This window comes from Fringilla coelebs, assembly GCF_963513975.1.
Source record: "Fringilla coelebs genome assembly, chromosome: 6".
Lineage (NCBI taxonomy): Eukaryota > Metazoa > Chordata > Aves > Passeriformes > Fringillidae > Fringilla > Fringilla coelebs.
In genome coordinates, this window is record NC_140034.1 from 51,800,307 (window position 1) to 51,823,830 (window position 23,524).

At 39.4% G+C, this 23,524-nt stretch overlaps 1 protein-coding gene across 2 annotated transcripts in view; it reads left to right on the forward strand.

Moving 5' to 3' along the window:
- Positions 1 to 393: 393 nt before the first annotated feature.
- Positions 394 to 23,524, forward strand: part of IPO7 (importin 7) — a 33,482-nt gene continuing 10,351 nt past the window's right edge. For both annotated transcript variants that reach the window (XM_084208509.1, XM_084208510.1), the window contains exons 1-15: positions 394 to 550; positions 9,065 to 9,146; positions 10,725 to 10,878; positions 11,214 to 11,372; positions 13,591 to 13,747; positions 14,340 to 14,429; positions 14,840 to 14,934; positions 15,043 to 15,127; positions 18,147 to 18,281; positions 18,779 to 18,878; positions 19,925 to 20,001; positions 20,342 to 20,458; positions 21,243 to 21,332; positions 21,850 to 22,015; positions 22,755 to 22,915. In XM_084208509.1, the coding sequence (XP_084064635.1) occupies positions 467 to 550; positions 9,065 to 9,146; positions 10,725 to 10,878; positions 11,214 to 11,372; positions 13,591 to 13,747; positions 14,340 to 14,429; positions 14,840 to 14,934; positions 15,043 to 15,127; positions 18,147 to 18,281; positions 18,779 to 18,878; positions 19,925 to 20,001; positions 20,342 to 20,458; positions 21,243 to 21,332; positions 21,850 to 22,015; positions 22,755 to 22,915 (1,752 nt within the window). In that variant the 5' untranslated portion in view covers positions 394 to 466. The remainder of the gene's footprint in view (positions 551 to 9,064; positions 9,147 to 10,724; positions 10,879 to 11,213; positions 11,373 to 13,590; positions 13,748 to 14,339; positions 14,430 to 14,839; positions 14,935 to 15,042; positions 15,128 to 18,146; positions 18,282 to 18,778; positions 18,879 to 19,924; positions 20,002 to 20,341; positions 20,459 to 21,242; positions 21,333 to 21,849; positions 22,016 to 22,754; positions 22,916 to 23,524) is intronic.

The following is a 23,524-nucleotide window of genomic DNA, read 5'->3' on the forward strand; positions in this document are numbered from 1 at the left end:
ATCCCTCACAACGTTGGCGCGGCCGAGGAGTTCGGTTCGGAGCGGAGCGGGCGGTGCCAGGCCGCGGCTCCCGTGACGGAGCCGTTCGAGCCGGGCTGCGGCTCCTGAGGCGGCTGGTGCGGGCCGAGACTGCCTGTCCCGCGTCTCCTCGGTCCCGGTCCCGGTCCCGGTCTACGGTCTCGGTCTCGGTCTACGGTCCCGGTCCCGGTCCCGGTCCCGGTCCCGGTCCCGGTCCCGGTCCCGAGCGCGCCACCCCGGTGCCGGTGCGGCCGGACTGCATCTCCCGCGGCGCCCCGCGGCGGGGCGGGCCGTGCGGCGGAAGGGGCGCCGCTCCCATCGGCGGCGGGGGCAGCTCTATCCGGGTTCTTGGCGCTCTCCCTTCCTTTCGCGCCGGCGGCCGCTGGAGGCGGCGGGTCCATGTGCGCTCGGCGCGGCCCCGGCCCCTGCCCTCCGCGCTGCTCCCGCCATGGACCCCAGCGGCATCATCGAGGCCCTGCGGGGCACCATGGACCCGGCGCTGCGCGAAGCCGCCGAGCGACAGCTCAACGAGGTGAGAGCGCCGCCGGGCCTGGGCCGAGGCCGCGGCGCTGGGGAGCGGAGACGAGGCCGGCCCGTGGGAGGGGGAGCGGGGCGGGGACGGAGAGGGTCCCCCCGGCTCCTCGGCCCGCCCGCCCGCCGCCGCGGCCCCTTCCCGCCGGCCGCGTCCCGCCGGCCGCAGGCCGGGCCCGGCGTGCATTGTCCCCGCACATGGCAGCGGGGCCGAGCCGGGCCGGGCGGGGCTGCTCGGGCGGGGGGCAGCGGCAGAAAGCGACCGAGGCCCCCGTGTCTCTCTCGGCGGTTACAAATTGTCTCCATTGTCTTCGTGCTCAGCCGGGAAAAGGGGGATCCGCGGAGAGGGGTTCAAAACCGCCCTTGTGCAGGCCCTCGGTGGCTCCGGCTGGACACAGCCCTGCCTGGGACCATTTAAGCGACATCAGTCTTTGCGTGTTGAAAGCACCAATTTGTCAGCGGGGAAGGAGGTAGCGAGAGCCCCATCGCTTCGCAAGCAGTGCAGCCTGTAAGAGTGGCCTGGACTGAGTTCAGAATCAAATCTGATGGCCTGGGCTGAGCTGAGAATCAGATCTGGCAGCCTGGCAGTGTTTGGTGTTCCAAATCCCGTGGGCTCCGGGTTCAGCAGGGCTGCCGGGGTAGGTGTGCTCCCTGGGTGTATACGGACACGTGTCCCAGGGACGGGGGCAGACAGGGTTCCCAGCCCAGGTGTGTCATCCGCTTGCACTGCGCTCACCTGCCAGGCTCGGATGTAACAGCCCAGCAGCTCCCAGTTCCAGCGACTTGGGTTTTGGAAGAAGATTATATTTTTGTTCTGCTTAACCTCACCTGGTAGATGAAAAATTAATTGATGAGACACAGCCACAGGGCTTGTAGACATTTGGAGAAAAAAAGTGTTTTAGCGTTTGACCCAGAGAAAAGAGGATGTCTTGGTGGAGGAGGCGAAGAATAAGCCTGCGTGGCAGCTCTTGTGGTGCCTTTAGTTGGCTTTTTCCACAAACATTTTTCCTTGTTGCTCTTAAGCAGACTTCAGGCCTGACAGTACTCATGTAATGCAACAGATGTTCAGCAGAGCTTAGATAAAGGTGAGCCAAATGTTCTGCTGGCAGTGGAGAAAATTGAAAAAACTAAAGGTAGAACTTCTCAGAAAATTAAAAAGTTCTTGCATGTTATTTAATAAGTGATTGGCAAATAAATGTTAGGTACCTTTGAAATAGATAGCTCTATAAAACTATTCAATGGCTAATTGGGACTTGTATGAAGTAATTGCCTGTCTTTTCCATGTACTCTGTTAAAGGGTATGTTAGCGTTTGTTATTTAAATAAAAAATGCAAAAAATATGGTGGCCTATAAAGACAGTAATATCTATGAAATCTTAAGCTGGCCCCAAAATGCGCTTTTTTTTGGTGTTCAATGGTTGTCAATATTTATATATAGTAACTTGCTTGTAATCTATTCTAGTTCTTTTCTGCAGGTATTGAGTTGCTGAAGGTGCAGGAAATTAACGTTCACTGCCGGCTGGGCTCTTCAGCAAATGGCAAATTTTTGCAGGAAGGATCGTACTTGCTGGCCACAGGCTTTTGTTCTCACTTTGGAATCAAAACCCCATGGTCCATCATGTACTACACAAGTGCTAAATTGGCATAAAATCTGAATAGTTGTGCCCCTTTAAAAGCACTACATATTACTGAACCAGTGTGTAAGAATTCTTTGTTGTATGAAATGGAGCATCACTAATCTTTCACAGATATTTTGTGATAAAAATATGTGCTAAACCAGAAGTCTGCAAGCACTTAGACACACATTCAGCTTTATTCACATGCGTGGTCTTGGTTTTACTTAGGTTTCTTGAAGTCAGCTATGCATTTTCTTGCAGGATGCTGGTCTGAATTTGTTGAATGTTAGAGAAATTCTGTTACCAGCTAATACCTAATTACAGGTATGGGGGTCTCTTTCTCTGTAAAGATGAGATCACAGCACCAGTGAACACAGTTCTTGCACATGGCCAGGCTGCACAGGTGTTTTTATAGCTTAATAGTTGTCCCTGGTTGACCTTTCAGTTTGCTTTAATTTGTCAGTAGTGCCTCTGTTGAGCTGATGAGACTGGCTTTCAGCAGAATGGTCATTTTACCTTACCAGAAAAGACTGTGCATCAGTCAGTAATTGATATTCCTGATTAGTGCAAGAGATATCTCAAGTAGGTAAGAGTTAAACAAGTATTTGGATCTGTCTTCACCATATCCTATCAGTCAACAAAGTTCTCCTGACTGGAGAAGGGGACTGGAGGGTATGGTTCTGGATTTGTCCAGGCTCTTGTTATTTTTCCTTTGACCTTGGCTAAGTCATTAATTATTCTATGCTTTATTTCTCATTTCGCTAAGTTTTATCAGGTTATATTGCCTGCACATAAAAGGCCATGAGAACTTTCAGAGTTGAGATAAAAAAAGCAAGTATTTTGGTCTCCTTGTCTTTACTTTTCTCACTGTGAAAAGAAGTTATAGGGAATGAGATCACTGGCTCTTGTGTCTCAGCATTTTCAGCTGATGGGATACCCTGGGGTGTTCACCCATCTGTGTTCCTGTCTCACAGGGGAAAGCTGTGTTTTACCAGGACTTAGAACCAGACTCTTCAATTAAGATACTGGAGAGCAACAGGAAGACATTACTGCCTTTTGAAATAGTCTTTGTGCTTCATGTGTAAAGAGTTTCTCAGAAATTATGATGAAAATAGATATTTTGAACTATGCAGTTATGGAATGACATTCTGAAAACAATACAGAGTGTTGTTTCTTCTTCTAATATCAACATATTTATAAAGGTGCAGTTGCTAGATAATGCTTTCCTTGCAGGTTTTTTCTTTGTAATTCCAGGGAATTTATAACTTCACTGTGATATGTCTTGTAAGTCTCTCAGATTCACTTCAGTGTGTGAGCAAATAAGACATCTTTTTAGATGTCATTTTAAAATTTTTAGAATTTTTGTGTCTGACAATGTTTAGGGGGGGAAAAGTGCAATCTCCTATAACTCATCATTTTTTGTAAGTCAGAGCTCAACAGAGTTTGTTTAGGAAGAGATCCCGATGCTCTACTGGCAAGTGACTTTCAGAAGTTACATTTAAGGTTTTTTATGTTCTAATGTGAGCAACAGGGAAAGGATAAAGAGGAATTCCTGTTGGCTGGCCCCCATCGCCATTGATTTAACAGTGCAGTTGGGCCTGGTTCAGTGCCTTTCACTGCCTCCTTAATAGCTACAAATGTCAGAAGGATGGAATGGTTACATTAAATGATTGGACTCTTAGCTTCTGAGAGTTTAGGAGTGGAAGGTTGTCAAAGGGCAAGAGGCAAGCTTCTTACATGGAGTCTTTCAGAATGCTGAATGCTGTGGATACTTTGGGTGAGGTGTTTATAATGTTACCTCTGGATTGAAATTTTTTTAACCTTTTCTAACATGGTCTGCATGTATAACATCTGCAGCTCTGTATTGTAGTGTAAGAAAAAGAACAGAGCATGAGTTTCTTGGCTTTGATTATGAGATCATGGGGTCTCTTTTGAAGTTGTTGGTGTGACATTTTACCCAAAGTACTTGGTTACTTTCACTTCCCTCATCTTCCATCTGTATATTCTGGTGCGTGCTAGATGAGGGGTGCTTTGGGTGTTTAAAGCTGCATGTTGCCAAGGCTGGTCTAAGGAATCCCCTTGGGGGCAGTAAGGAACCGAGGGAGCCTTGACTTCACTAGTAAGAAGTTTCCTTCTCGGTGCAAGTTGCCCAGCACGAGGTAAAATCCGAGCAGAAAGGGCCACTTGTCACTTTCTCATGACTTAGCAAATAGTTCCTGTGTGTGCCTAGCGAGGCTCTGCTAGGAGCACATTGCTTTTTCCTCAGCCAGTAGAGCAAATAGTCCTGCAAACTTGCAGACAGGGATGAAAAGAGCAGGCAGGGATGTTTGCAGGAACTGCTTAGCGTGTGTGTATCTTTTGTGGACGTTAAACTAGGTTTGCATATACATTGTAGCTGCATAAGAGGTGGCAAAACTGGCTTACAAAAAAACCTGAGGTCAGAATGACTTCCACACCTGCTGAGTTCTTAAAAAAGAATTAAAAGAGTGCTACAGGGCGGTTTGCTGATTCAGCCTGGCCTTACAGCTCCTGACCTTACTTTTCTGTAAGAAAACAGTTTCATCTCAGTGGAATAGTTACATGCACCCAGTCCTGCTATGGCCCAGATCAAAAATTGCATGTAGATTTTTTTCCCCAAAACTAGAATGGAGGAGAAGCATTGAATTTTTTTTTTAATCTACTTTATTTTTTAAATGTTAGCTTTTATTCACATGTATGCTACTTTGAATGGCTATATAAATAACCTGGGGTTCCAGTTCAACAGCATTTAGTAAGTGTTGATCATCTGTTCTGCTTTTTTGGGCAACAGTAAAGGAGGTGCCTATTCTACTGTGTTTGTTATGGTATGTCAGCTTCCTGATGTCTGAAAAGAATGCATGGAGGTCTTTTTACCCAAGATGAAATTTGGTTTTAAGATTTAGTCATGCAGGCTTTGTGTGAGAGACGAGTATTCCAGCATTGAAGATTCATTTAAGTTACTGCAGTGAGTATCATTACTGGAGGAAAAGTGCTTTTCCACGTTGTAATTAACTATTCATAGTTCACATGCCATGAACTGGTCTCTTCAGTGTTAGCTTTAAACTTCATTCCTCTTTTGGACTCTGCAGCTCTGGTGTGACACTTTTCTCAAAAGTCTCTTTTAGCACATGTCTAACAAAGCAACCCTGCTAGGAAAAACTGCAATGTGCAAAAAGATTGTGTGTTCTGGGGCAGTGATTGGTATTAACAGACAGTGGTGCAAGGTTTGTGGTCTGATAGAACACATTCCTCAGCTAGCCAGGCTGCATAGCAAAGATTGCTCTTGGGAAAAGTCCCCGAATTCTTTGGCTCTTAGACAGCAAAGTCATACCAGTGACATGGCATGTCGGACCTTTTGTAAGGGGGAAGGACTTGAGATGAGTTTTGGTTTTGTTTTTCTTTAAATGCTGAGTTAAGTGCTGGAAAACTGACTTATATGACAGAACTATTTTTAAAATAATACTGTAGTTCTCTAAATTTAATGTTTACTTCTAAATGGTACATGCTAATAAGGAGCAAGAGAATAAAAGTAAAAAAATTATCAATGTCAGAACTTCAAAGTCTTAAATTTTCTGTTCTTCATGCACTTTAGAGTATGTGATAGTGACCATTGTGAAATCCAGATTTTAGTTCAAAACTGAACCTAAAATAGGTGTGGTTTTTAGTCTGGGTTGTTTTTTTAGTGCAGTCAGTGAAGAGGAGCATGTTGTCCTGAGAGGCAGTCCTCTTGGGGCAGTAAAATTATTAAAGATGGAAATAGCTGAAAGGGATGATGTGGATTCAGTATTTTTTAATGCTGTGGATACAAAAAGGCACCTATGGTGGCGTCTTGTTTTAGGTTCAGTTGTTTTTCTCCAAGTGCCAGTAAAACACCGGATGCTCTTTTTAAGAGTGAAGCAGAGCAATGAGAGGTGATTGTAGTACCTGGTGTTTTATTTGAGCATTCAGTACACCCTTGTCTTCATGGAACTGTCCCTACTCATCCCTCCAGCTCAGTTTCTCTGCAATCACCATCTTTTCAGTGCCTTGGGAAGGAGTTTGGGAGTCCTTTACATTCACAGAGAATGCATGGAAGTGTTGATGTAGCTCTGTGTGAATGTAGGTCTTAAGGGAGAGGATTAAGAGCAGGCTTTGATTGACAAGTACAAGGTATTTTACTTGTATTAAAAGCACAGATTATATCTTGGCTGAATCTGCTTTGAACCACTAAAGGTGATAAAGCAGCTCATCCTCCTGGTTGGTTGGAGTCTGATGCTTCAAATGCTAATAAGGATGATACTTGTAAGATTTTTTAAAAACCAAACAGATAATGGTGTAGATGTTTCAGTTTTGTCCCCTAAAGTTTGCTGTAGTTAAAGAACTCAATGAAAATATGTTAATCCCACATACTAATAGAATTGGTATTTCTAGGGAGCTTCGGTAGCCTGCTATAGGCACAGGCTCAGTCCTGTCTTCATAAATGAAGAAAACATTCCTTGCTATTTTATTAAATTTCAGTGTGTGGCAGTTTTGTACATTGCTGTCTATTTTTTGTTTCTTTTATGACATAAGATTTTTAAAATTTAATTTCTTTTGGTTTTCCCATTGGTTCCTTAGTAGCTCTTAAGCATTTTTTCCATATTTGTTGCTGAAATGGATGGCTTTTACTCCAAGAATAGCAGTCATTTATCATGGGAAAGGGAAAGTAATACTTCATTTTTTAAATTATAGGATTAAATGCTTCTGACTTTGCAAACATAGCAAATTTTCAGTGTAGAAAAGTTACCTGCTAAGCTTATAGCCCTTGTGGAAAGACATCGGTTTGCACTTTTAAGTCCATTTTATGCAGACTAATGTGACCTTATTGTAGGTGAGTAAAAGGTTATTGAAACTGAAAGCTTTCTTCAGGTTCAGGACACGTTAAACACAGGAGCACTTCCGCTGCCGTTAATGTTAAGCGTATAATTGAGTGCCATGCTGAATTAGGGTCTGATGTCATTCGGAATGTGCTACAGGACTCTGTGTCTATTAATATTCCTTAAGGAAAGGAGCAACTTAACGGGCCTGGAGCTGTAGGAGAAATCAAACTCAACTAGTAAATTGTCTTTTAAATTCATTTATTCAACCACTACTTGGCAGTTGAAGACAATTGCCTTTTTTTTTTTTTTTCCTCATTTGAAAACGTGTTTACTTCTTGAGGACTTGGGGAATATCAGAGGGACATGGATCAGCAGGATGTGTGCTCATATTGCAGTGTCAGTTACTCTCAGTTCATCAAACCACACTCTGTAAATAAACATTTCAGTGGGACCAGATGCTTCTGGAGCCTGTAGAGTTTTGGTGCACAGGATGAATATGTACAACAGTGTTTTAACATTTTGGGCAGATTCTTAAGTGAAGTTTGTCCTTCATTTGAAATCTGTTTTAAAGAACAGGAGGTAGAAAACAAACTGCACTAACCAAATCTGAGCCCAATGTCACGTCCCAGGCTGTTCCTTTCACACTTGTTCATACTGGAGCCTATTGGAGATACTTGCTCAGGAAAATAGAAGTTAAAGAGAAGATTCTAGTACTGTAGGAATGAGCTGAGCGGCATGACACAGGAGGAATCTTGTCATCATTTCATACTGTCAGAAGAGTTTTTGGTCATACTAAAAGAATGGAAAGATAACTTCTGATTATTTCTCTTTATGATATGATGTTGCTGCAGTATCTGAGGCAGCCATTTGGTTTTCATAAATAGTGTGTGTAATTTCAATGGTTTTGAAAGTAACGAGTGGGTAAGAGGTGTTTTCCTAAGAGTTCAACAGGTTAAATTATGTGGATCTATGCAGTTGTCTTTGATAGGGTAACTGCAAAGGACATAGGAAACAACATTGACATGTAAATGAAGATAAAGCAGAAAAGCAAAGCTGTTTGGAAGTTGGCTGAGGCAGATCAGGACTTATCCAACAGAATATCTCTAAGGATGAGGTCCCACAGCCTTTGTGGATAAGTGTTCCAGGCCTTGGCCTCCATTGTGAGTTTTTTTTCCCATGCATAAAAGAGGGATTTCCCACTGTAACTCATGTCCATGGGCTCTTTACCTCAAGGAAAGCTATGCTGAGTTTCAGTTCAGAAAAGCAGAGGTAGTTTTTAAGGATTGCAACTCGCTTTTCCCAGCAAAATTAATATTGTCTGGAGTTCTTGATGCTTGGGGAAAGATGGGTAAAGGGTGTTATAGTAATGTTAAGGTTTGTTTCCTCATTGAAAATATAATCCAGTCCCTAAGGTATCAGTGACAGTTCTCATTATGGTAAGAAAAAGCTTTTTTTTTTTTCTTTCTAAGTGAAACTTCTGCAAATCCTTGGGAAGTTGTTACTGTGCGGATGTGTCTCCATTTGGATCTCCCTGCTGTTCCTTTGCGGTGATGTGGTTCTCTGGACAGCTGCTGCAGTAGTGCATCAGTGGTCCCTTGAAACTGATTTTTCAGAAGGATGAAGTAGGAGTTGGACTTAGTTTTAAAACATAATTCCCATCTGTTTCTTATTATCTAATGAACTCATACCTTGCTAAAGGTCACTGTAAACTTGCTGTGCTTGGGTTTTTCGGGCTGTTCAGGTGCTCTTGCTTCAAGTGTTTGTTCTGAATGGGGAACATGTTTGGTGACTGTGGAAGGCTGATTCCTGTTCTGTGATTTCTTCAGCTGTTATCTTAAACAGTAGGGTTTTTCCTCACCCTTGCTGTCTTCAAAATACAGTGAGTGCAAAACTTTGGAATGCTTTGGCTGATTAGCTGACTCTTGTGCAACTGGCTGAATTGCTGGTATTCTATTGATTGCATTACATCATTATAAAGATATTGTAAAACATAATGGAGGTATTCTAAAACTTACCTCTTTTTTTTTTTTTTCCTTCTCCATAGGCTCATAAGTCAGTGAACTTTGTTTCAACTCTGCTTCAGATCACTATGTCCGAGCAACTGGATTTACCAGTGAGACAGGCAGGCAAGTTTTCAAATATTTTTGTCATTGTATCTACTCAAATGGTGCATAAGCACAAGCACACATGCAGATACTGTTAAAGAATTCGAATGGTTTTAATGTCAAGCACTCAGAAGTTGGGAGTTGCTCACATTACAGTCACCACAAGCTTTTATCTGGCACCATTCACTGAATAAGGAAGACAGAAAGAAAAGGTGTGTCTGGCTCTTGAATGATTCTTCCCCTTTATCTCTAGTGAATATTCCTGGAGGAAGCAGAATGGTTTATGATGCTGGTGCACTTGGTCCAAGGAGGTCATTTCAACTTGTACTGGGAGCACTAATGTTTCTAAACATACTAAGTGGAAGAAAACAAATTACATTTTTTGGAACCCTGCTTAATTGCATGTGAGCCATCAGTAAAATTGGGTGTTGATTATTGATAGCTCCAAATGTCACCTTAAATCTGCTCTAAGTACTTGATAGAGGTTTTTAGTACAATACTTCAGTGGGTTTTCTGACTGATCAGGAAAGTGTGATATGGACTGCTTATTTGGACCTTCTGTGTAGTAAACTACTCTAAGTTGTAGCCTAAACTTAGCTTGCATTTTTATCTTACTGCTTGGGGATACTGTTCAAATGATGACTCAAAAAGCTTACTGCCCTATGAGTGTAACATGCAGAAAGAAGTTTGAAGAAAACCTCTGAAGTTTCACCCTCCTCCACATAAGCCAGTTAAACCCCAAAGCATCCTGTGGAGAGTGGGGATGGCTCATTCAAGGCCCAGCTTACAAACAGTGTGTGTTTGCAAAGCAATTATTGATAAATCTCTCTGAGAGCTGGCTCAAGTGTCTATTAGTTCAGTCTTGTAATAATCTGCTGAGTGTTTCCTGACCTCTGCAGACACTTTCAGAAACTTTCTGGTTTCTGAATCTTCAAAAGGTGCATATGAAATTTAGGAAGAGAAGTTACTTTATGGACTTTTATGTAGAATTAGATTAACAGTAACTTTGTTACCAGCTTGCCTTTTTAGATTTCCTGTTGCATGTTGTAAGTGCTTTTCCCACTGCCAGACAAACAGTTTGGATTTGGTTGTTAAATGATAAATGCAGTGTTTGTTCCAGGAGCCTGATTGCTGCTAATTACTGTAGCCCATAACCTGAGTATAAAGGAGCTCTGTTTCTCTGGCATTCATTCCTGTACCACTAACTTAGATTTTTTTTTTTTGCTTGCAAGGGATGTTTTAGGTTGTCATTAGTATTGATCGGCTTTTCTTTTTCGGTTTTAATGAAAATATTGAGAAAATCATTATAATAGATTTTTCAGAAGTGTGTTGCTAAATAGTTCCACAGCTACTTACCTGAATCACAGCTAAAAGCAATACCTGCAGTATTTTTATATCAAATGGGTGAAAGAGTATCAGTTTAGTAAATTATTGGGTTAATAACTTACATGGTTTATGTATTTTGATTCTCCTACTTAGGAAGGGACAATGATTTTGTAATTTTGGTCGGTTTTGTTCTAAAAAATATTTGCTTGCAAGAGGTGTGTTTGTTTTGTGCTTTGAATGGCTGCCAGCTGATTTGCTACTCTTGTTTCACAGGGGTTATCTACTTGAAAAATATGATAACCCAGTATTGGCCAGACCGTGAAAGTGCTCCTGGGGAGATCCCACCTTATTCCATCCCAGAAGAGGACAGACACTGCATCCGTGAGAACATTGTAGAAGCCATTATCCACTCTCCTGAGCTGATCAGGTGCACACTTTTAGCCTCTGTGTGAATTTCCTGTGGATTCTGACTCTTGGGTTTCTTTCTTTTTATATTTTTCCCCCAGCCAAGTTCACCCACGTGCAAAGCATCGTTGTCACACACTGGGTATCCTAAACGTAGAATTAATCTAGATGGAAAAACAGTTTTCAGCTTGTATAGCATGTAGAAATTTGTAGAATATTAAGCAGAAACCACAGAACCTAAACCTTCTAAACAAAAAGGAAGTCTAAGTATGGACAGTATTTGCTGCTTCAAGACTACAAGAATATTATTAAAATAATAGTAGTAACTTTTAAAATTGTTGTGTTTTTGATTTGCAGAGTGCAGCTTACCACTTGCATTCACCACATTATCAAGTATGATTATCCAAGTCGCTGGACTGCAGTTGTGGAGAAAATTGGATTTTATCTCCAGTCTGACAATAGTGCTTGTTGGCTTGGAATTCTTCTCTGTCTTTATCAACTTGTGAAAAACTATGAGTAAGTTCTTTCTCCATATAAACCAGCAAAATTAATATATTGCTGTCTGGTTTTTTTACTCTGTGTATATTATAACCATGTGGAATTGTTTATGGGACTGCACAAAGGTGTTGGAAGTGTAATCTTAGAAAGTATTCTTGGCTACTTGTTGTGCAGCTGCTGGCTCATGTATCTTCTCAACTAAAAATGACAAAAACTGCCTTCATTAAAAGTTTGAATTCAGAAAAAAGGGGTGTTTTAAAACCTTAGTGTGGTAGTTGTTTTTTATGGATTGATAGCAGTAAGAAAGTCTGCTCAAAATCATGACTTTTGCAGGAATTTATTATTTAAATCAGGTTTAAACTTTTAAACAATTGCTGCTCTAGTACTTGGTGACAGTAACCATAGAAAGGTTTCAAAGTGTGAAATCTGGAATGTTGGGAGCTCAGGATTAGTTAACTGACTTTGGTATGATCACTTGAGTGATGAGAGAAGAGGACAATCCTGGAGTCAGGGAATTGTAGTAGTGGAACTGATGGGATCCACAAAGAATTTCTCTTTCAGGTTCTTGATTTAAAATGTTGCATGGAAAAATTTCCATCTAATTTAATGATTTTTACGTCACTCAGTATAAAACAGTAAATGTCAGTTTCTCAAAAGTACTTTTACAGGAATGCCATAAAAATCTTGTAATCCTAAGTGGGAGTTTTCTTAGTCCTGTTAGGAAAGGAAAACAAAAAATGTCTCACTTGATTTTCAGAAGATCTTTAACCAGATATGCTGCAGAGATCTGGGGGCTGTAAATGAAGACATGTGCAGTGGTAGTGAATTATGATGATAGAAATAAATGCATATTTAGGGATCTGAGTGCAGTCACTGTGTGATAAGGCACCAGGTGTGTCTGTAGTCTCAGCTGATCAAACACTTCATCTGAGGCCAGGAGCTGCTCCTGCTTGCTCAGCTTTTTGGTGGAGTTAGCAAGGGTGAGTTTCATGTCCCCAATCATGTAGGAATGTGCACATTTCAGTGTTTCAGTCAGCTTAGTGGGACACAAATCTGTGTGATGTTATTTAGATCAAGTTTTTACTTCCTGAGTTGTAGGAATATTTAAGTTTTGAATTTTTTTTCCTTAACATGGGACATAAATATCTTGGAGCTTTTCACTTTTTTTTTCTTCAAATTCAAGCAGCAAGATCAAATGGCTGTTCTTTGCATAGTAATTTTTTTCTAGTGTTTTTCATTTTTCTTGTGAAAATTAGAAACAACATTTTCCTGAGCAACATTTTATCTTAATGTTTGGGTTTCTGGTTTAGAAAATGTATGAAAACTGTATTACTGAACAGGATTTTGGAGCTCAGTATTTTGTAGTAGTTCTTAAAAGAACACGCCATCTGGCAGCAGACTGAGTAGTCTTTCTCTTGGTATATTCTGAAAATTGCCAGTGTTTAGGAAGTCGAGAATTGATATTTAATATTAGTGAAAAGTCTACAAGAAATGTGTTTGAAAAACAAACCAAACCAAAGCTCAATCCTCTAACCCAGAAATCTTCCACGGGAGTCAAAGAGTCTGGCAGGCATTGATTGCTGAATCAAGAAACAAATGTACAATCATAAAATGATATTTTACCTTATTGTCATCACCAGTATAGAAAAGATCCTGCTCTGCTGTGATAACTCTTGGATCAGTTAGGAGTTTCTGGTGTGTAAGTTAAAATCTAGGGCAGAGATTTCAAAATGTGGCTTCATTTCCTTTCAGGAATTTAAAAGTGTTGGAGAAAGGAAGTGGAGCCTTATTTTCAGCATGGGCAAGCTGGCGGGCTGTCCTAGCATAGAAGGTCTGAGGTTTTACTTCAAGGGTGGTTGCCTGCTCAGAGCCTGCCCCACAGCCTGGAATGCCACCCTCTCTAAATTATTATTGCCTTTGGGCAAGTTAAATGGCGAGATGTGAGAGCCATCCAGTGCCAGGCTGCCAGAGGCTCCTCAGTTTGCTTTATCCAGTGTCAGTGAAGCAATGTAGCTTCTGCAAATATTTTGAGAAACTGTGCACTCTGATTAATGTATTTCTTATCTGTAACACCATCTGGCTATGGCTTCATTTCCGATTCTGTCACAGGAACTGGCTGGGGTTTCTTTTTAAGTGACAGGTTGTTACGAGCTGTCATATAACCTACTTGTGCCTGCACTGGGGCAAGGTGAGCTTTTTCAGTCAACTACAAAACTGGTTTTGTTCTTCTCTAAAGGTACAAGAAACCGGAGGAGCGGAGTCCCTTGATAGCTGCAATGCAACATTTTCTGCCAGTCCTGAAGGACAGCTTCATTCAGCTCTTGAATGATCCATCAGACCAGTCTGTCCTCATCCAGAAACAGATCTTCAAAATATTTTATGCCCTTGTCCAGGTAAAAAACGTTGTATATACTTGAACAATAATTTAAAGCATATGCTTTTCCTTAAAATAGTGAAAGACAGAAATATTACAGTATTAGATTACATCTGAATCATTTTCTCTACTACTCAGCTCCATGAATCACAAGTTTCTGATTGTCTTGTGCTTTTACTTTTGAGCAGTGCTATTCCTTGTTGGCATTAGATAAAAGTTACACTTGCCATCCTCTAAGGTAGGGTGTTTGCTGAAAACCAGTTAGAAAATGATTTTTCTAAGGACAGATTGTGGAGGCCTGCCTAAAGAGAATTACCAGTGTAAATATAACAGTTTGGAATGGAACTGCTGTTAAATGCTTCAGAAATTAGAGTAACATCCATTTAAGTATCATTTTAGCATTGCATAAACACAATGAATTGGAGCAAAGACCTCTAGCACCTTTGAGGATCTTTAGGATGTAGGTTAGATGGTGTTGAGTTCTTTAGTCTGGTTTTTGAGGTAAATTTCTGTCTTTCATGGTGTGGGGAAAGATTTGAAAGCTAAAATTTAAACTGTAAAAGTAACATGAATTTATTATAAAGCAGTTTTTTTTTTTTTTTTTTAACCAGTACACATTACCTTTGGAGTTGATAAATCAGCAAAACCTGACTGAGTGGATAGAAATCCTGAAGACTGTTGTTGATAGGGATGTACCAGCTGTAAGTGGCTTTTGGCTATTTATGTCTTTAAGTATTTTTCATTCACTAGAATGTTATTTCTGCATTCTTTTTTCTCTACAGATGCCAAGAAATAATAAATAAAAAAGATAAGGCTATATGGGGAGTTTCAAACAGACTAAACAAATTTTAAAAATATGTAGCTTGTATGCAAGTTCTTTTTTAAATTATAGCAAAACTTATTTTGGCTTCTTGTTTCAAAAATTTATTGGTCATTTAGGCATATTTCGTGGGATTTATTTTTAGATATACTCTGCTTCATACTTCTATTAAGCTAGAAGTTCAAATGGCAGGTTAAAAGCAAGGTGTATACTATGTAGTTGTTCTAATTACATATAATTTGAACTCTTTGTGAATAATTGCTAAATAATGTCTTTTTTTTTTCCATAAAGGAAACCCTTCAGGTTGATGAAGATGATAGACCTGAGTTGCCTTGGTGGAAATGCAAGAAGTGGGCTTTGCATATCTTAGCTAGGCTCTTTGAGAGGTATTTTCTCTTCCATTATTTAAAAAAAAACCAAAAATACTCCAAGCAAACATTCAAGTCAGTAATATTGCTGCACCCTTGAGTTTACATACTTGCTTCTAATTCTAGGTATGGAAGCCCTGGGAATGTTTCCAAGGAGTACAATGAGTTTGCTGAAGTTTTCCTGAAGGCCTTCGCTGTTGGTGTTCAGCAAGTAAGGAACACTGAGTGTGGGGGGAGTATTAGGATAACTTTAGAGTTAGTACTGATTGCTTTTTTCATTATTTGCTGAAAAGGCTTCTTGCTCTTATTCACAGTTTTTTTTCAAGCACATTGGTATGGAAAGCAGTGATGTCTGTGGGCTCAAAAATAAGACTGATAAAGAAATTGTCAATTTGCCACATACCGCAATCCACGTTTCACGTACAAGCCCTCAGAGGAGCTTCAGACAAATGCTACCAATTTTTTTCCTTTCTGAAAGATGGGTGTATGATGTGTAGTTGACTTTCAGAACTACCTTTTAAATTCTGATACAGGTTATTTTTACTTAAAGTCCGTAAATGCTAATTTTTCAGCCTTCTGCAAAGGCCTGATCAAGCAGAGGCTCTCTTATAGACAGGTAATTCTGATGTTCCCTTTCTACTCATCTCCCTGTTTTGGGGTTACCACTTGTGTTGTGTTTTACAATCTGCTGTATGCAAATAATCTTTGGATTAATGAAAAACTTCAGGTATGTTTTTATAAAATTATTTCGTATTTGGTTCATAAATACCTTTATTTTAAGGTGATTATATTGCAAATGTAAACAGACTATTGATTTCTGAAAATCTCACAGTTCAGAATGTTTTCTTTAAAGCCTTTGAGTCAGACAAACAGTTCTTGGTTCAGTTTCAGTTGTCTTAATTTCTAATGAAATCATAATGAATTACAGGACTTCAAAAGAAGAGAGTAGGGAAAGTATCTCATAAATCCATGCATTTTGAAGGTTGGCCAAAGTATGGAAAACATTTTTCACATGGAGTTTGATGCAATATATCCCAACCTTCTGCTCAGGGAAGTGGTGTCAATGTTGCTTCCTGAGGTGCTCACCTGTCACCTCTAGGTGACATTAGACAGATAATTATTGCATATTCTTTAAGGCCCTACTGGTTGCTTTGCACTTCCAAGATAAAATGAAGTTCTGACAAAGGGCTATTGGCAGAAGCAATCTTTGAAAAGATAATTTTAACAGTTTGACAAAATGCTCATTTTTCTTTACATTCTCTTTGAATCAATTTTGATCCTTATTGTTATTGCAGCTAGGAAGCTCCTAAGAATTCAGGTATTTAAAGAAAACTGCTAAAAAATCAATACTTTGGCAGGTTTAGTTTGTTCCTAAACAATACTGGAACTTGTTTAGGAAGACAGACTATGTTAAGGTTCTGCCCTCCCATTTTTCTGCAGAAGATAGATCTTGAGCCTCTATTCAGGACATGGAATCTGCCAAACAAATGTTGTGGAAGATTTTTGAGCAGGATGTGTTTCTTCACAGAAATTGTAAATCTATGAATTACTGAAGAGTATAAATTTGGATAATATGGTTCATGGAGTTCTCTACTCTCCAAAGTGTTTGCACCCTTTTAGTAAAGGAGTAATAGATAAATATAAAGCATAAGACTACAGGTGGTTCAAGTATAAACTTGAAATATACTGCTAATATTATTGTCATAATTACTTCTCATTGATTAGGCCCCTCAAATAAAAATTTTAAAAAAAGTACATTCAGCATTCACTTTAGCTAAACTTTTAGTTTGTCCAAACCAGGCTGAGCTGCCTAGCTGGAATACTCTGAATTTATCCCTTGTGTTAGCAGCTGTTTTTCTCAAGACACTTCTCAGGAGCCAGAACTAAGCCCTGGCTGGACACTGCTGCCTTGTAGTTCCTTGGCACTGTTACAGAATTTTATTTGCCCCAGAGTGTCCGTGCTGTTTTTCCTCACTGCAGTTCTTAAAAATTTTCTTAATTTTTTAATATCTTTGCCTACTACATCTGAATCATGAAACTACATGCATCTTCTTGGATAGTCCTAAAAACCCTGCAAGTTTGAACTTTTGCTCTCCTCTTTTCTATCCTAACCCAATACCTAATGCTACAAAACCTTGTACTCAGGTGTTGGTACCAAGTAATCTCTCTCGAAATCCTGAAAATTTTTAAACATGAGCAGTTCAAACTTTGGGAAGTGATAAAGCATCTAGAGTACAAAACTGTTTATAAAGCTGTGAATATTTTGATGAATGAGTGCATCCTCCTTAAACTGAAGTACAAGGCAATTCCTTTGGGAAAAACACTTTAGTCTTTGTGTAATAAATGGTACCAACAGCATTCATTTTCAAGATAATGAATCTTGTTTTCCCTAGATTTTTATTTTGCTAGTATTACAAATTGATCAATATCTTTCCAGCTCCTTTGGGTTGGGATTTTTTTAAAAAATGCTTCTTTGGTGTGAAGACTTAAATAAAATCCTGGCAATGGGATTTGCCATTTCTCTCCAGTTGGTCATGCTGCTTCTGAAGGTGCAGTGTTTCCACTGACCTGGATTGGGCAGGGAATTCCCTTTGCATTACCCGTGCAAAACTCTCCTGTGAGCTGTAATTTAATTATTAGTCATGGTCCCATATTCTTTTCGTGACCTTGTTTGTGGAGAGCCATGGGCTTGAACACAGGTGGATCCCTGTGAAGGAGTTCTGGATGCCAGTGCAGGAGAAGAGTTGAGGCCAGAAAGCCAAAGGTAGTGGCTGACTGCTGGATCACTCCACACACACACATTGCTCACAGCTGTGTGGCTGTGAGGCAGCACGGAGGCACAGATCAGACTGTGAGTGTAGAGTGTTCTGATCCAGTGGCTGGGTGTGAATTTCTGCCCCCAAAGAGTGAAGATGGAAAAATAAACCTCAGAGGCAGAGGGCAAAGCCCCCGGGGTGTGTTGGTGGTGAGTTAGCATGTATGGTTTGTGTTAATAAAGGATGGTATTTTTAAAATATGTGAAAGCACCCAGTATGAGCTGCAAATTGTCTTATAAAATTAACAATGACATTTGGTAGAAGGCTTAGTCAGTACCCATTTTAGCCTAATGAATAAATGGGGGTTTTGTTCAGTTTTGAGGGGTTCTTATGTAGGCTTGTGAGGGAGGGTAGAATTGTGGTGAAAATGGGCTGTGCTCGGTATAAGATACTGATGAGATCTGATTTCTCTAGGTGTTGCTGAAGGTGCTGTATCAATACAAGGAAAAGCAGTACATGGCTCCTAGAGTTCTGCAGCAAACACTAAATTACATCAATCAAGGAGTGTCTCACGCAGTCACCTGGAGGAATCTGAAACCTCATATTCAAGTAAGCCATTTTTGGGGTTTAATACTTAGATGACTCAGAAGTACATTAGTCAATCTGCTGTAGAGTGTTTCCAGCCTTGCTACAATTCACATTTTAGGCACTTCTCTTATAAATTGCTGGTGGAAAGAGTTTAAGCCAGTTTAATGAAGGTTACCTTGAGATATTGCTGTCTCTCCTTTGTGCTTTAATTTATTAAAGATTACAATCTCATGCAGCAGGACAGCATATTTGGAGATGGTGTTAGGTGCTGAATTTATGGCATTGAATCATCTCCACATGCCACTATCCAAAGCCAGTGTAGTATCTTGTGTTGTATTGTAACTCTGCCTAAACATAAAAGATGTGTTTTTTTGTAAAGTGCCACATAAATCCACTCTACATCCAAATAGTTTTAGAATGTTACCAGCAGGATGGAGAAAATCTATAAAATACAGGACAGAATACAGAGATTTATTTAGTAGTGCTAAACAGTTTTCAATCTCTTTTTTTTATTCCAGGGAATCATCCAAGATGTTATTTTCCCATTGATGTGCTATACAGATGCTGATGAAGAGCTTTGGCAAGAAGATCCATATGAATATATCCGCATGAAATTTGGTGAGCCTTTGAAATCTACTCATGTTAAAAAATGATTTCACGAAAATATGGGATTTTTATGGGGTGTTTTTGTGAAAACTGAGGTGGATTTAATCTTTAAAAAAAAAAAAGAGAGAGAAACATATTGTATTAACCAAATAATAGAAGTTGGACATATTGGTGAGAGGATATAAAGGAGAGAGGATACAACAGTCGGCAATGGCACAGGAGTTTGTGCATTTGTGAAAGTATTTCATTTACAGTTACAAAGTTTTTATTTCAAGTCGAGCAGTCCTGGTCTTGCTGGCAACAACTACGTAAATTTGAGTCATTTAAAGGTTATGCCATAAACAAGTAGTATTTCAGGCCCTGGATTTCTTAGGGAGTTTCACCCATGGCACAGTTCAGAGCAGATTTACCCCAGTGGTAAATGACACATTATGGAGTAAGCCTGGCATTCCAGGCTTACTCCATAATGTCCCATTTCACCTCCTGTGCTCTGCTACCTCATGTTGGGGTTTATTCTAAGTCTGAGCCGTCCTCTGAGGCTGGGAACAAGAAAAAAATACTTCAGACTCCCTGAAGAAATTCTTCCCTTCACTAGGAATGTTTATGTGGCTGGAACAAGGAATCTTGAGGGGTTTGGGAGTTTTTATCCCTCAGGTCAGAGGCATACCTGTAAACGCTACTGGTATTGCGCAAGGCTCTGATAATCCTCTTCTGCAGAGAAATGAGAAACTGAACATTTTTTAACCCAATTAATTCTGCGTGCTGGCCTGTAGAGCAAATAACGCCCTTGTCAAAACTTGACTGTTGTGTCTGCTTCTACTGTTGAAAAAGATTTATTTTAAAAATAAGAGACATAGAACTTCAAATTAGACATGTAGAGGCAGTCATCATGAAAAACATGAAACATATGTATCCAACCACATGTTACTCTTTGGTCTTGAAATATTTCTAGCAAGAAAGCATGAGTAACCACCTGAAGGATGCTCTTTTTTTTCCATATTAAATATGAACTGTATTAAAGGACTGGAATTTAAAACTGTTACAATGTTATTTAACAGATGTATTTGAAGACTTCATTTCTCCAACAACTGCTGCTCAGACATTATTGTTTACATCATGTAGTAAAAGGAAAGAGGTAAGTTGTTCAAGGATTATACTGAAATACCACCAGCTAAATTCAGTTTATTTGCTGAAAGAGCTATTAATAAAAGTTTTACTTTTCTGCTCTCATATCATAATATGCTAAAATTTGAAATTCCAAATTTATTTGCACTGCTCTATTTATGATTTTTTGTATTTGCAAATTCCCCTAGGACCCATTCTTGACAGAACATTGTGTGTTTATAACAAAGACATAAACTGCCCACATTCCAGACTTGGAGCAGGCTATTAGATACTGTAGCATTTCAGAGCACAGAGAATGGTACCTGGGGTGATTGACTGAAATACTTTGACTTACCTTACATGTAATCTAGGTCCTGCAGAAGACAATGGGCTTTTGTTATCAAATCCTTACGGAGCCAAATGCTGATCCTCGCAAGAAGGATGGTGCTTTACATATGATTGGTTCTTTGGCTGAAATTCTCCTAAAAGTAAGCAGAACAAATCTAGTGGTTCTTTTCATCCTTTTTTTTGCCCCTCCCATGCTGTCTCTGACATATAGTACCTTAGAAGAAATGCAAATAGCTCTGAATTCACAAGTTTCTGAATTGCTGCCAGTTTTTTTTTAAGCTGTTGAACTTCATTGTTTTGGGTTTAATGTCAGCTTAATTACTTAATTACCAGAGTTTTATAGGTCATGTTCAAGTTCAGATTATTAAGTTCCTTTAAGTTCTGTGCTTCTGGTGAGAATTCCTACACCATTTCTGTGCTTCACTTAATTACATTCCCTTTTTTGTGGAAGAAAGGAAAAAAGTGCATCCAGTGGTAGGCTGTTTATTTAATGGACTGGTTTTTGTGTCTAGAAGAGAGGAAATAAAATGAAATTAGAGATGTTGCTCAGTTCAAATGGTAATAAAATAGATGCATGGCATGGACTTGTTTTTGCACCACAGCTCTAAGGAGTTTCCCTGACCACTTTTACTTTTGGTGCCAATGTGCTGCCAACAGAAAGATGTCTCGTGGGGTCAAAAAATGACTGGGGAAAAAGGTGTCACTATTATGACTGAAAATTTTAAAAATCCATGTAGGACCCAAGTTTAATTATTAATATAGGAGATTATTGTTGTGTAATTGACTTTTAGAAATGGATAAGTGAAAAGTCTGAGAGTTTGTTACACTCTTCACGCTTTATCATGTGTGACTTTTTTTACTGGGCTAGAAGTACCTTTTTGTATGAAGTTTTAAACGGATGTGCTTCCCTTCATATTTTGACAGAAAAAGATCTATAAGGATCAGATGGAATATATGTTGCAGAATCATGTGTTCCCTCTCTTCAGCAGTGAGCTGGGTTACATGAGAGCACGGGTAAGAAAGTGTGGCATTTACTGAGATACACTGTTCCAACTGAAGAATTCAGAAATCTGCCACTTCTTCCCTCCCACGGATGCTTTTCTTTCTGCACCTTTTTCATAATAAATTGTACATCTTTTCCAGGGATGAGTACTAGTTTTTACATGTGATTATAGATAGCCCCTGTGTAGTTTTGGAATGGCTGCAGCACTGTGTGCACGGTTTCCCATCTGTGTCTGGTGGTAGGGTCTGTGTGTGTTTTGCACATAGACTGTACTGCTCACACAAAACCTGTGGCCAAAGATAAACCTGAGATCATAGTACTGGTTTAGTGATGTCTGCAAGACAGCCTCCCACTGACCAGCCTCCACACTCTCAAACATCTTCATCACTGAAAAGTCTTAGAGCATCTTTATTCATCAGGAGATGCAACTCAGATTCAATGGTTTGTGTTGGTTATGGCTATACAAACAGTTGGCAATCCTGTTTGTAGGTTTTGCAGTTCTGAATTTCTTCATTGTTTTTATTTCAGGCTTGCTGGGTTCTTCATTATTTCTGTGAAGTCAAATTTAAAAGTGACCAGAATCTCCAGACAGCCTTAGAACTCACAAGAAGGTGTCTGATAGATGATAGGGAAATGCCTGTGAAAGTAGAAGCTGCAATAGCTCTTCAAGTTCTCATCAGTAATCAAGAGAAAGGTAGGAGCCTTTTCTTACAGCTACAAGCTTTAATGGAATAGGTGTTAATTTTGTGATGTTCAGGCAGACTTGTTCTCTTCTTCCCTGATGTTAATTTTTCTCTTTCAATTGTAACTTGTAATCATTTACTATAATTTTTCAGCTAGAAAAGTTTAATTTTTTTAAAAAATAAATTGCATTTTAACATTATAAGACATTATGATTATTAAAACATGGTAACAAGAGCTTCATGGTACAGTAAATCTAGTTATTATACCACCTAATAATTGAATCAGAAATACAGTGATAATATCTGTCTTGGCATATATTCATTCATGTTAAAATTTATTTAAAGAAAAAAAACCTATCCTGATTCAGGCAGGTTTTACATGGCTTAGTATTCCTGAAGCTGGCATAAAAGCTACAAAGCAAACATAAACTATATATTTAATACTTCAGGTAATTTGACAAAGGTGTATATATACCAGTTCCCATTCAATTAACATTTGCATTGATCAGTAATCTTGCATTTTATTAATTCAGATCGCAGTGCTCTGGTTTTCATACTTAAATTTCAGTCCGGTTGTTATAGATTATTAAAATTTGTTCTGAATGGTAGTACTGCTATAATGATTTACTCTACTCATGGTCTTTGCGTGTTAATGCTGAAGCAGTAAATAAAGTTATTTGAGATGTAGGTTCTTAAACGGATCTGTCATTTTCTAAGAATGTTAATTCAAACATTCCACCTGTTTTACAGCTAAAGAATATATTACTCCATTCATTAGACCTGTAATGCAAGCTTTGCTTCACATTATAAGAGAGACTGAAAATGATGATCTTACTAATGTGATTCAGAAGATGATCTGTGAATATAGTGAAGAAGTTACCCCAATTGCAGTAGAAATGACACAGCATTTGGTGAGACTTTACAGTGGCTTGGGAAGATGTTTAATATGGGAAAGATTGGTAGTTAAAATTGATGGTTGAGTATGACCATCAATTAATAGCTGTTGTTAGTCCAGTTTGTTTAAGTGCATTGATACAAGTAATTTTCTTCTACACTTAGTGTTTCATCAGAAGTGGCTTCATGACTTACACTGAGTAGAAGTTTCTCTAAGAACACTTCTAGAAATGTTTGTGAAATCTTTGCATATTTCCTCCCGATAGTGGTAATAATGAAATTGGTAGCACATTTTAGGTAGTCTCTAAAATGTCACTTAGGTTGTCTGTTTTAAACCATTAAATAAAAGAGTAAATTTTCAATTAAAAGTTTGGTGTGAAAATAAAATTGAATCTGCAGGAGAAATTCAAGAGCTTGAATGGCCATATCTAGCAAGTTGTATTAATGGTTGCAAAAGCAGAGGTCAGCTCAGTGCTTCCCTATTAAAGGCCTTGGAGTTAAAATGGAATTGTTAGTGTGTCCTCTCTGGGAATGCCTGCCAAGTGTTCCAGTCTAGTTCAGCTACTGAGGAAACCTTGTGTCAGAAGAACTTACTAAGGGAAAATGTATTCTTTTGCATGGGACAT